Source organism: Anabrus simplex, chromosome 3, assembly GCF_040414725.1.
Source record: "Anabrus simplex isolate iqAnaSimp1 chromosome 3, ASM4041472v1, whole genome shotgun sequence".
NCBI classification, from domain to species: Eukaryota; Metazoa; Arthropoda; class Insecta; order Orthoptera; family Tettigoniidae; genus Anabrus; species Anabrus simplex.
Genome location: NC_090267.1, coordinates 222,842,267 through 222,856,832, shown reverse-complemented (window position 1 = coordinate 222,856,832; position 14,566 = coordinate 222,842,267). Strand labels below are relative to the sequence as shown.

At 36.3% G+C, this 14,566-nt stretch overlaps 1 protein-coding gene across 1 annotated transcript in view; it reads left to right on the top strand.

Annotated features, from left to right (window-relative positions):
• Positions 1–14,566, top strand: part of htt (huntingtin) — a 900,697-nt gene that overhangs the window by 435,300 nt on the left and 450,831 nt on the right. The window contains exon 19 of the mRNA XM_067142878.2: positions 10,902–11,023. Coding sequence (XP_066998979.2) covers positions 10,902–11,023 — 122 coding nt within the window. The remainder of the gene's footprint in view (positions 1–10,901; positions 11,024–14,566) is intronic.

The window sequence follows — 14,566 nt, the reverse complement described above, 5'->3', positions numbered from 1 at the left end:
AAATAAGAATCTGTTCATACAAGGGGCTTTTTTTTATCAGTAGTGTCATTTAGATTTTTATCTTTATTAAAATGTTGGTCGAGGAAAATAAATAAGTTTTCATATTCTGTCATGAGTTTGCTTTTATCGACTCTTTTTAGGATATGGAGGTCTTGTTCTATTGTGGTGAATTTATGCTCGGTGTCCCTCATATGATTGGCCATTGCGGAGAACTTGTTGTGTCTTTGGGCATTGTAATGCTCGGCGTATCTGGTAGAGAAGCTGCGGCCAGTTTGGCCAACATAAGAAAAATTACATGTAGAGCATTTCAATCTGTATATTCCTGATCCAGAGTAACTATTGTCTGTGATGTTAATAGAGTTGTGATTGAGGAATAAATTACGATTAATGTTTTTTGTTGTGTAGGCTATTTTTATTTCGTGCTTCTTTAATGAATTGGTTATCGGGTAAATGCTATGGTTAGTGAACGTGAATTTAGCGTATTTTGGTTTGACGGGTTTTAATGGAGTTAAATTGGTAGCTAGTTTCAGTTTGGTTTTATTGATGATTTTATCAATCATACTCGTGTTAAATCCATTGAATTTAGCTATTTCCTTGATGAATAGTAATTCTTTCTTTAAATTAATAGAGGACATAGGGATCTTTAATGCTCTATATATTAAACTGTGATAAGTGGCTTTTTTATGTGAGTTGGGATGTAAAGAATCATTTTTTATGGTTGTTGGAGAAAAGGTGGGTTTTCTGTATATTTGGAAGTCGAATTTGTTCAATGCTCGTGTGATTTTGATATCTAAGAAGTTCAAAGAGTTATTGAACTCATCTTCTTTAGTGAATTTAATATTATTATCTAAGTTGTTGAGGAATGATAGTATGTTATTGCTGTTGTTGATTTGTTTATCAATGATAGCTAGGGTATCATCAACATAGCGATGCCAAAGACAGAGTCCGTTGATGTTATTAATAATCTTGCTATGTTCGAGATTATCTAAGTATATATCGGCTAGTATTCCAGATAACGGGTCTCCCATCGCTAGACCTTCTTGTTTGTAAATTTTCTTATTGAAGGTAAAATAGTTGTTGTCTAAAACGAAATTAAGTAATTTTAACCATTCATCAATTTCGATTTTACTCAATGTGCTATGTTTCAACAGATTGTTTTTTATGATGTTAATAGTATTGTTGATAGGGATATTAGTATACATGTTGGTGATGTCAAAAGAACATAAAACGTGGTTTGGTTGTAGACTGAACTTATTTAGGGAATTACAAAGTTCGATCGAGTTCTTTATGGGGTTGGAGTTGTGAAATTTGAAGTGTTTTTTTAGGAATTTGTGTAGGAATTGAGAGGTTTTATAGGTAGGACTATTGATACTATTAATTATAGGCCGAATGGGGACATCATTTTTATGAATTTTGGGCAGTGATCTGACTGTAGGTAATTTTGGGTTCATTACAGTTAATTTCTGATAATCTTGATCATTTAAAATGAAGTTAGAATTTTTAAGAAGGTTCTTTAAGTTACGCTGTATTTTGTTTGTTGGATCTTTGTTAATTAAGGTATAGGTATTGTCTGAAAAGAAGGTTTCAGTTTTATTGATGTAATCTTGTTTGTTCATTATTACTATGGTGTTGCCCTTATCTGCTTTTGTAATTACTACGTTGTTGTTATGGATTTTGGATTTCAGGTTTAGAATTTGTTTCGAGACATTGTAGTTATTATTAGATGTTATCTCATTAATCAAAGTTGGGAGTTTCTTTTTTACTTCATATCGTACGTCATTCTGTTTATCAATTGGGATTTGTTTATCGATATTAGTTTCGGTTTCAGCGATGGTAGTGATGATGTCTTCTGCCTTTTTGTGATTAGGCCAATTATGTTTGATGCCTTTATCTAATAGATTTAATTCTTGGTTAGAGAAGGTTGCATTAGATAGGTTGATTGTAGTGGGAATGTTAGTCAAATGGGAAGGGGACACTTTGTTGTTGGTATTTTGGTCAGGAGTTTTACATTTGTTTTCTTGAAGACAAAGTAATTTATGGTTTAGGGTTTTCTGTTTCTTGTCTAATACGTAAGATAGTTTGAGGTCAGTGTACCTTAAAAATGAGCTCCATTCAAGTGGGGGTAATTTCTGAGAGATGGTCAAATGAGTCCTATATAATTGTAAATTTAGTAGAGATTTCTTCTTGTATAATAGTTTAATTTCATTTTTCAACCATATGTTGTTTACTTTCTTTTGAATGGCATTAGATTTTGAATAGGGATGACTTTTTCTTTGTAAAGATTTGAGAAATTTAGGTACCAACTCTAATTTCAAGCAATCTTTAAGAAACTTGATATCTCTAGAAATCTTGCCTATTTTAATTTTTAGGTTCAAGTACTTGTTAGGTTTTACTATTGCCTGGTTGGCATTGACATTACATGTAATAAATATCATTTTTATATGCTTTTTCAACTAGAATATCTACAAACTCACAATTTACAACATTTGAACATCACTTCAAATTTTGAGATGGTCCATAGTGATCCTATTTGAAACTGTTCTTCAACTTCTATTCACCAACTTCATATCCTCAACGTGTTCTACAACTTCACCATATGCATCTGACTTTCGTCTTTTATCTTCAAGATCATGATTAACTTCGGATCTCTCGACTAACTTTGACTTTTATTCTCTCTTCTTTACTTTGATTATTTAAGATTTTTCGCCATCGTCCAATTATAACCGCCAGACTATCAACTTTACTTTTATGCAATCTTACTACTTGTTGTATAACAATCTGTTGTTTTATCCATTGTACTTATTTTAGCAGCCTTCTAATGTTAATTTTGTTAATACTTCCACTATTGTATCTCATCACATTGTATTTTCAAACCATCATTGTTATTTTTAATGTTATTTTACTTCAAATCTCTTCAAGATTTTAAAATTCATTTCATTACTACATGTTACTTAGATGCTTATTTTTAATTTAAGGTTAAAACTATGGCTGATGATGCCTTCAGGGAAGGCGAAACATGTACCACTATTAGCTAACAAATTTATGTAAATCATCCAAGATGATTTTGTATTGATTAGGTGGTCTAATAAATAACTTAATGTTATTATTTCAATCAAATATCATCAATACGGACCAAAAATGATATTTATTACATGTAATGTCAATGCCAACCAGGCAATAGTAAAACCTAACAAGTACTTGAACCTAAAAATTAAAATAGGCAAGATTTCTAGAGATATCAAGTTTCTTAAAGATTGCTTGAAATTAGAGTTGGTACCTAAATTTCTCAAATCTTTACAAAGAAAAAGTCGTCCCTATTCAAAATCTAATGCCACTCAAAAGAAAGTAAACAACATATGGTTGAAAAATGAAATTAAACTATTATACAAGAAGAAATCTCTACTAAATTTACAATTATATAGGACTCATTTGACCATCTCTCAGAAATTACCCCCACTTGAATGGAGCTCATTTTTAAGGTACACTGACCTCAAACTATCTTACGTATTAGACAAGAAACAGAAAACCCTAAACCATAAATTACTTTGTCTTCAAGAAAACAAATGTAAAACTCCTGACCAAAATACAAACAACAAAGTGTCCCCTTCCCATTTGACTAACATTCCCACTACAATCAACCTATCTAATGCAACCTTCTCTAACCAAGAATTAAATCTATTAGATAAAGGCATCAAACATAATTGGCCTAATCACAAAAAGGCAGAAGACATCATCACTACCATCGCTGAAACCGAAACTAATATCGATAAACAAATCCCAATTGATAAACAGAATGACGTACGATATGAAGTAAAAAAGAAACTCCCAACTTTGATTAATGAGATAACATCTAATAATAACTACAATGTCTCGAAACAAATTCTAAACCTGAAGTCCAAAATCCATAACAACAACGTAGTAATTACAAAAGCAGATAAGGGCAACACCATAGTAATAATGAACAAACAAGATTACATCAATAAAACTGAAACCTTCTTTTCAGACAATACCTATACCTTAATTAACAAAGATCCAACAAACAAAATACAGCGTAACTTAAAGAACCTTCTTAAAAATTCTAACTTCATTTTAAATGATCAAGATTATCAGAAATTAACTGTAATGAACCCAAAATTACCTACAGTCAGATCACTGCCCAAAATTCATAAAAATGATGTCCCCATTCGGCCTATAATTAATAGTATCAATAGTCCTACCTATAAAACCTCTCAATTCCTACACAAATTCCTAAAAAAACACTTCAAATTTCACAACTCCAACCCCATAAAGAACTCGATCGAACTTTGTAATTCCCTAAATAAGTTCAGTCTACAACCAAACCACGTTTTATGTTCTTTTGACATCACCAACATGTATACTAATATCCCTATCAACAATACTATTAACATCATAAAAAACAATCTGTTGAAACATAGCACATTGAGTAAAATCGAAATTGATGAATGGTTAAAATTACTTAATTTCGTTTTAGACAACAACTATTTTACCTTCAATAAGAAAATTTACAAACAAGAAGGTCTAGCGATGGGAGACCCGTTATCTGGAATACTAGCCGATATATACTTAGATAATCTCGAACATAGCAAGATTATTAATAACATCAACGGACTCTGTCTTTGGCATCGCTATGTTGATGATACCCTAGCTATCATTGATAAACAAATCAACAACAGCAATAACATACTATCATTCCTCAACAACTTAGATAATAATATTAAATTCACTAAAGAAGATGAGTTCAATAACTCTTTGAACTTCTTAGATATCAAAATCACACGAGCATTGAACAAATTCGACTTCCAAATATACAGAAAACCCACCTTTTCTCCAACAACCATAAAAAATGATTCTTTACATCCCAACTCACATAAAAAAGCCACTTATCACAGTTTAATATATAGAGCATTAAAGATCCCTATGTCCTCTATTAATTTAAAGAAAGAATTACTATTCATCAAGGAAATAGCTAAATTCAATGGATTTAACACGAGTATGATTGATAAAATCGTCAATAAAACCAAACTGAAACTAGCTACCAATTTAACTCCATTAAAACCCGTCAAACCAAAATATGCTAAATTCACGTTCACTAACCATAGCATTTACCCGATAACCAATTCATTAAAGAAGCACGAAATAAAAATAGCCTACACAACAAAAAACACTAATCGTAATTTATTCCTCAATCACAACTCTATTAACATCACAGACAATAGTTACTCTGGATCAGGAATATACAGATTGAAATGCTCTACATGTAATTTTTCTTATGTTGGCCAAACTGGCCGCAGCTTCTCTACCAGATACGCCGAGCATAATAATGCCCAAAGACACAACAAATTCTCCGCAATGGCCAACCATATGAGGGACTCCGGGCATAAATTCACCACAATAGAACAAGACCTCCATATCCTAAAAAGAGTCGATAAAAGCAAACTCATGACAGAATATGAAAACTTATTTATTTTCCTCGACCAACATTTTAATAAAGATAAAAATCTAAATGACACTATTGATAAAAAAAGCCCCTTGTATGAACAGATTCTTATTTTATTACGAGAATCAACTTCCCTCACCAACAAATTCTTAAAAATCTTCAACCTCACATCAATTAGAGTTCCCACCTCCCCTACAGCTAATATACCCCCCTCCCTTCCCCCCGCCGCTAGTACCTCTAATTCAAATACAACCAATAAACCCATAGCCACACCCACCGTAACATCGCTTCCTCCAATAGCCTTACACCGTTACAACACGCGCAATAATACACTCTCTTCCTTCCCTCCCACCAATAGCAGCCCCCCACCAATAGTTACGTCAACGCAAACAGATCCCCCTCCAGCACAAAACTTCAGTTATAACACACGTAGCAAGAAGTCTACTGATGCAAATACTTCTAACTCATAATATTACAAGCTATCTTTGTCACCGTCAAATGGTAAGTGCATACGATTCTACTTCAATATTTTTCAAATATCTTTTCACACAATTAACTCTACGTTTCTTGCTTCCATTTACAGATTCCACTTTTATATGCTTTTTCAACTAGAATATCTACAAACTCACAATTTACAACATTTGAACATCACTTCAAATTTTGAGATGGTCCATAGTGATCCTATTTGAAACTGTTCTTCAACTTCTATTCACCAACTTCATATCCTCAACGTGTTCTACAACTTCACCATATGCATCTGACTTTCGTCTTTTATCTTCAAGATCATGATTAACTTCGGATCTCTCGACTAACTTTGACTTTTATTCTCTCTTCTTTACTTTGATTATATAAGATTTTTCGCCATCGTCCAATTATAACCGCCAGACTATCAACTTTACTTTTATGCAATCTTACTACTTGTTGTATAACAATCTGTTGTTTTATCCATTGTACTTATTTTAGCAGCCTTCTAATGTTAATTTTGTTAATACTTCCACTATTGTATCTCATCACATTGTATTTTCAAACCATCATTGTTATTTTTAATGTTATTTTACTTCAAATCTCTTCAAGATTTTAAAATTCATTTCATTACTACATGTTACTTAGACGCTTATTTTTAATTTAAGGTTAAAACTATGGCTGATGATGCCTTCAGGGAAGGCGAAACATGTACCACTATTAGCTAACAAATATATGTAAATCATCCAAGACGATTTTGTATTGATTAGGTGGTCTAATAAATAACTTAATGTTATTATTTCAATCAAATATCATCAATACGGACCAAAAATGATATTTATTTCATGTAAGAATGAATATATCAGTAAAACATCAGATTTCTTTAAAGATACTTCCTTTTCCATAATTAAAAAAGACCCCACACAAAAAGTCCAAAGACTCCTTAAACAAACCTTAAAAAACTCCTCCTTCCTACTCACTGAACATGAAAAAAGCCAGCTTATAAGTATGAACCCTGGGCTTCCTACGGCTAGAGCTCTTCCAAAAATTCATAAGGCAGGTGCTCCCATTCGTCCAATCATCAGTTTTAGACCGAGCCCTTTATATAATACCGCACAATTTATTCAAAAGTTCCTAAGCAAAATTTACCGTTTTTCATCCAATAAATCGGTTAGAAATACCTTTGAATTAATAGACAAACTTAATAAATTTAACATGCAACCTCATTACTCACTTCACTCCTTTGATATCGTAAACATGCACCCAAGCATTCCAATTTCTAAATTAATTCCCATCATCAAAAGTAACTTATACAAAAACAGTCATTTTAGTAAATTGGAAATTCAAGATTTCATTACATTGTTGAAATTAGTCGTAAATAACAACTTTTTTACGTTTAATGGTACCATCTATCAACAAAACGGTCTGGCAATGGGTTCACCTGCATCAGGCATTCTCGCAGAAATCTATCTGGACTTTCTCGAGAATACTAAAATCAACAATAAATTCGACAATATTCTCCTTTGGGCTAGGTATGTCGACGATGTCCTAGTAGTTATCAACGAGAACCTGGAAGATGCTCACACAACACTCCACTTAATAACATCGATCCGCATATTAAATTCACATTGGAGTCAGAAGTAGATCGAAAAATCAATTTTCTGGATATTACAATCACTAGACAACAGGAATCTTTAACCTACAAGATCTACAGAAAGCCCACCCAATCGGCCGTCACAATCCGACAAGATTCAGCTCACCCCCTCTCCCACAAAAAAGCAACATATAACAGTCTTGTACATAGAGCATTCAACGTTCCTATGAATAAAAATGATCTTCATACCGAATTGAATACTATCCGCTACATCGCCAGATTCAATGGCTTCAATAGCCATTTCATAGAAAACATCATTAACAAACATAAATTTCGCCCCAAGACCACACTTAAAAAAGAACCACCTAAACATGACTCTTTTTCCATCTTCACTTACGTCAATGGAATTCACAAGATCACCAACGTTTTAAAGAAAAAAGGTATGAAAATAGCCTTTAAAACCAACAACAACAACACACAAATCTTACATAACACATCACATGTTAATAAAATAAATAGGCACACAAAATCAGGCGTCTACAGGATTAAATGTAATACATGCTCTAATATTTCTTATGTGGGGCAAACCGGCCGGAGCTTCAACATTAGATATTTAGAACATTTCAATGCAGTCAGATACAACAAATTTTCAGCTATCGGCCAACATATGGTCGACTATAACCACAAATTCACGAATATTGAGACAGACATGGACATTCTCAAAATAGCTAAGAAAGGACCTCTACTCAATATAATAGAGAACTTTTACATTCATTTAGATCAATACTTTAATGCCAACTATAACCTTAACGAAATAACTGAGAAACCCAATATTTTATTTGACCTTTTCATTACTTATTACAGAAAAAACAAATCAGTCGTTCAAATTTCTTTCTTTAAGTCAATTAAGGGTCCCCCGACAGTACAAACACCTTCACTTCCTCTCCCGTCCACCCCGCCTTGAACCTTTCCCATCCCTCCCACCCTCCACCACTTACGTCATTCCTCCCCTCCGTATTCACCTACCCCTTTCCTGCTGATCTACTCCGCGCCACGCTCACTCCGTAAGTTGCATTCAATCCAGCAAGTTTGTTCCACGCAGCGCAAGGTGAGTCATCGTTTATATTTTCCGGTGCCTCGCTTGTTCTCTATCCGATTACCCACGTTAATACTATCTTCTTTCCCCAGGTTCATTGGGGTCCCGATTGAACTGAGACTACTTCTGTTCAACACAGAAAGCCTTTAATTCCACCATAGAACAGGTTCAACTTTGTCAATTTTAATCTGGTGCTAGTCTCATAGGACAATTCTTCCCTCTACGCAAAAGTGGAACTTACATCTACAACTTTCTAGAAGCATATACGTAGTTATATATGTCAATCGTGCAACAGAGGAGCAACTGCCAACCAAAGACTATCTCATCAAAGTTTTTACGTGACTTCACAAGATTTTACTTGTCATTGTGAACACTTCTGTTACTTTTATCATTATTCGCAAATACAGTTTTTTCACTTTTATCTGTCATTCCACCACCATCCCATCCTTCTAGATCCTCTCTCATTTCTCCATACTATTTTTATCACTATGTCTTTTACTGTTGTAATTTGGCTAGGCTGATGATGGTCCACAGTGGACCGAAACTAGTACCTTTTAATGTCATTGTAATGTTTTTGTAAAAACATCAAATGATTTTTTAGTATTGACAAGGTGGAATATTAAAATTTTGTATTTACTTTAAGCATAGTCTCAACTCAATACAGAACCTAACAATGAAGTTTATTACTTTTAACAGTAAAGTTGGCTGAAAATTCAATGTCTCCGTGGCCACATAGCAAGAAAATGTTATGAAGGTCTTTGTGAGGTATATGAAGAAACTGCAGTAGCATAGGGATCAGTGGCGAGGAGTGTTAAGAGCTTTCAATAACAGATGTGAAAGCGTGACAGACGGATGGCTCGGTCACCTTGGTGTCAGTGAAGAGGAAGTGCAGCGTTTAGCAGTACTATTAATCGACATCAGACAACATGTTAGGTCATGATACAAGATTATCGCATACGATCATGCTGCATACTCTAAAGGAGTGCCTGAAAATGCAGAAAACTGCATTGCAGTGGGTGTTCCATGAGTTGTTGGAGGCACAGCGATGGTTATGGTACAACGCCACTTAAACTCATGTGGAGCACTATGTTTGCGAAGGAGATGCTTTCGTATGTCTCATTATTGTGTTTGATGAGACAAGGGCCAGATTGTACGAACATGAACTTAAGTGCTAGTCTAATGAGTGGCATCATTACAGCTCACCATGCAGAACTCAAGTTCATCAAATCCCTACTAATATGAAAGTTCTGGTGGGTCTTGTCTACGACTGTCATAGGGTCATCCTAACAGATGCCGTATCACAAGAACAGACTTTTAATGCAGAGTATTTTGTTCATTTTTGTAGCATACTCTGAGACCAGCACTGCAAAGAAAGAGTCTACACTTTCTACAGAACCCTCTCATCATGTTGCTGGATAATGCGTGGGGAAACATGTGGTACACCCTATAGCAGATTGGTACAGTCGCTAGGGTTGGGAAGTGGTTTTCCATGAACCGTATTCACCAAACTCAAGCATCTGTTGCTATGATTAGATCCCAAAGATGAAGGAACCACTTAGTGACATCCGCTTCCGGACTGTTCCTGAGATTCAGCAGGCAGTAGATCATTCCATCAGATACATTAACAGAACAGGCACTACTACAGGGATTCCAACTTCCACATTGCTAGCAACAACTTGTAGACAGTGCTGGCAACTATATTGAAGGACTATAGACATTTAATGCAGATATCACTTTTGTCTTATTAGTAAATAAATAGTCATCACTATTAAAGTTCCAGCCATAGTAGAATAACAGTAGTGTTTCTGTATGAAGTTCTAGTGTTGGTTTACATGAAGGTTCGGCCCTTATTTTCTCTGCTGTTTATATTATTGATAAATTAAATATCTAATGAGAAGGAGCTCCCGGGATGATAATGATGTGAAATCACGTCATGTTATGTGTTAAACCACACTGAAAAGCAGAAGCCAGTGGCCAGCAGGGGTGTGCAGAAGTATGAGGTTTATTAAAACCAAAACCGAATATGTGTTGAATAGGATACTTACAACACATGTGGTTTTACTAGGAGGAAGCAAAGATGTACCAACATAATTTTTCTTTTAAATGAGGGTCACCTAAGGTCTTCATAATATTTGTGACCCACTGGGAGTGAACCTCACTGTCTTGTTTCCTTCTGTTCATTTTCTAAGCTTAATAGATGTATCTCTTCTCCCATACTTGTTTTTCCTGTTATTCAATATTATGCAGTAATTATTGGAGATGTTCAAAGTGAAATATTTTATGTTTGATAGAAAAAGAGGACAAGCCAGAGGAGAAACGTAGCAGTCGTGGAGCTGCCATGGGATTCTTTGCTAGCAGTCCACACTACATGAAAATTTATGATATTGTAAGAAGTGCATATACGAACTACAAGGTGTGTTGCAATTTGAGCTATTTATTATTCACTGATAAATTTATTGTCTTCAGAGTGTAGTTTTCAATCAATCAATCAATCAGTCAGTCAGTCAGTCAGTCAGTCAGTCAGTCAGTCAGTCAGTCAGTCAGTCAGTCAGTCAATCAATCAATCAACAGTCAGTCAGTCAGCCAATTAATTAATCAGTCAGTCATCAATGATCTACATTTAGGGTTGTTACCCAGGTGACAGATTCCCTAACAAATGTTTACCTAGCCTTTTATTAAATGTTTCCAAAGGACTCAGGAGAATTTATTAAAGAACTTGGTTTTTGGTATTCTTGGTTTGGGTGAGGGTACACTTTTATGGGTTAACAAATTGCATTTTTCATATTACTTTTTCTTTAATATAGTGAAGAAAATTATCTCCACAACTTCAAAAGTATGCAGGGTGTAATTGAAATATGTGAAATTGATTAAACTGGTGGTTGAAAATGGTATTCTAAGCAAACATCTTCAAAAATTTTATTTCTGTCTTAATTAGCATCGGAGAAATGAAATTACGAAATTTCGGTCAATATTTTTGAGAGTTAATAGACTGGATTCCCTTCCTGAACACGGTTGATTTCCCCATATTGTCTTCTCCTCCAAGGCCGGTGTGTGGAGGTCAGTGCTCTTTTCTCCTCACTGAGTCAGAGTTGTTACATATCAGTCTGTTGAGAATTAAACTGCCCTTATGGCAGATGACACATCATAAATAAATTATTGGTCTAGGTGCAGAAGTTAGGATTTGAAATTACTGAAGATGTGATCAGTTAATTAAAGGAACCATTTTGTGTAGAAACAGCATAATAATACTACTGCTACTACTGCTGCTGCTGCTGCTGCTGCTGCTGCTACTACCACCACCACCACCACCACCACCACCACTACTACTACTACTACTGTCGCTTAAGTGCGGCCAGTATCCAGTATTCGGGAGATGGTAGGTTCGAACCCCACTGTCGGCAGCCCTGAAGATGGTTTTCCATGGTTTCCCATTTTCACACCAGGCAAATGCTGGGGCTGTACCTTAATGAAGGCCACGGCCGCTTCCTTCCCACTCCTAGCCCTTTCCTGTCCCATCGTCGCCGTAAGACCTATCTGTGTCAGTGTGACGTAAAACAACTAGCAAAAAAAACTACTACTACTACTCAGGTGCACAATGACTTGGCAGAAATAGGTATCAAGGAAGAAGATATAAATGAAAGGACATCATTTAGGAAGAAGGTTGCGCGAATGGGGGATGCGCCTGAAGAGCACCATGCGAAACCAGGGAACATCTCGGTGGAAGAACAAGCAAGAAGAAGTCAAAGACTCAAGAATCTGTGGTGAGAGTGTACAGAGAAGGGTATCAGTCTGCGTGATAGAAGGAAGATTGTGTAAACGTGGCCCACAGGTGGCCATATCAATAAATAACAATAATAATAATAATAATAATAATAATATTATTACGAGGGACTATGGAAAATCTTCATCCGCATTCTACAAGTGTGTGGGATTCTTACCCAGTAAAATCCATACACCCTTTTCCCACAATGTGTATCATCACTCCGGAACTGCTCTCGCATTACTTCAGGGTGATGTCATGCTTACTTAGTCTTTCAGACTTCTTCTTTCTTCATTTCTCCTTTATGAGCATTTTTATGCTTCCAAATCCCTCTTCTTCTGACGAAGGACATCCTCTACATACACTGCCACATGATCCCAGGATTCCTGGTTTCGTAGCATCACAGAAATAATATTATCTGGTGTCAGTTCTCCCAATTCAGTTTCCACACATCTTCTCTATCATCCAATGGCCACACACAAAGAAGGTGTGAAGTACATCGTCAATGTCGTCACAGTATATGCATGCTGCATCACTCACTCCGCCCACTCTATGCAGGAATTTCCAAAAATATCCATGTGCTGTTAGAAGCTGCGTGAGGTACATTTCTTTCCCAGCTCATCTTGGGTACACCAGATTTGTTGTCGCTCCAATGCAAGTAGATCTATTGGGGCTATTGCTACCATCGTGAGGATTGCAGGTTCGGAAACTATGCGGTATGCACATGCAATACGTAAAGCTGCTTTCCGTTCTATGGTAGCTAACCTTCTCCGATACCAAGCAGTATTTCCCATCAGTCTACTAAGTGCAGTCATGTATTTTACTGCCTTATCTGTCGCTCTCTGAATATGATTCCAGAATGTGAGCTTGGACATTTTGTGCTCATAGACGTTTCAATCACTAACTCTCCAACAGTCATTGGCACAAGAGTCTCGATCCTTTTCCTCGTCAGAAGAACTATCTCTGTTTTGTGTTCTGCTAGTGTTAGCCTATGACTCATCATCCATTCTTTTATGCGCCGCATCACCTGGTTCAGTTTGATTTGAGCCATCTCAACATTACGAGCCACTATCAAGGCGACCACATCATCAGTGTAGCCCACAAGCTTCGTGTCCACTGGCATCTCCAAACATAACAAGCCATCATACATTATGTTCCAAAGATCTGGGCTAAGGATCGATCCCTGCGCTGCACCAGCGATCAGACGTTTTGTCCTTTGTCCACCTTCCGTATCATACAGCAGAGTGCGATCCTTGAAGTAGTCTCTCATTATGCGCATAAGATATTGTGGTAGCTTGAAAGTTTCTTCAAGAGCTACCAACATGTCGCTCCACCTTGCCGAATTGAAAGCATTCTTCACATCCAGGGTCACAAGAAGTGTTAGTTTACGGGAATGATGGTTGCCCGTTTGTGCTCTTTCTGCTGTATTCACCACCTCCCACACTGCATCCAATGTCGATTGTCCTCTCCGAAATCCCTGTTGGCAAACAGATATATCCCCTGCTAGCTGAACTGCTGAGAGGATTCTGGGCTGCAGAAGTTTCTCCAGGCCTTTCCCAGCTGTGTCCAGCATACATGAAGGTCTATAACCAACAAGTTTTCCTTTGCTGATTAAAACCAATTGGGCCATTTTCCATCGGGGACTAAAAACACCCGCTTGCAGGCAGTGATTGTACATATTCAGCAATAGTTCTGGACAGCGTTCTGAAATTATCTTTAGCACTTCTGCAGGTATACCATCTGGTCCTGGAGTCTTCTTGTTTCTAAGAGAGCTAATGGCTCTATTCAGTTCTTCTACTGTGAAGAAGGGTATATCATCCAGTTCTTTTTCATCGTCACAGTCAATCATCTCTGGATGGTCTGGGAATAATGTATCCACAATTTGTTTAATGGTTTGCGGACCCATACTTGAGGTTGAAAATGTCCCAAGTTTCTTGATTACAATCTTGTAACCTAGTCCCCATGGATCATCTTCTACTTCATTAGCCAATGCCCACCATTTATCAGCTTTACTCTTTCTAATTGGGTTACAGAGTTCCTTCTTTGCTTACTTGTACTCCGCTGTGACTAAGGTATTTTCTGGACTGCCTCCCATCCTCTGAGCCCTGTGTCGAAGTGGCAGACAATTCCTTCTCAGTTCAGCAATCTCTTCGGTCCACCAGTACGCTGTGCGCTTGCTATTTCGTAGTCCCCTTC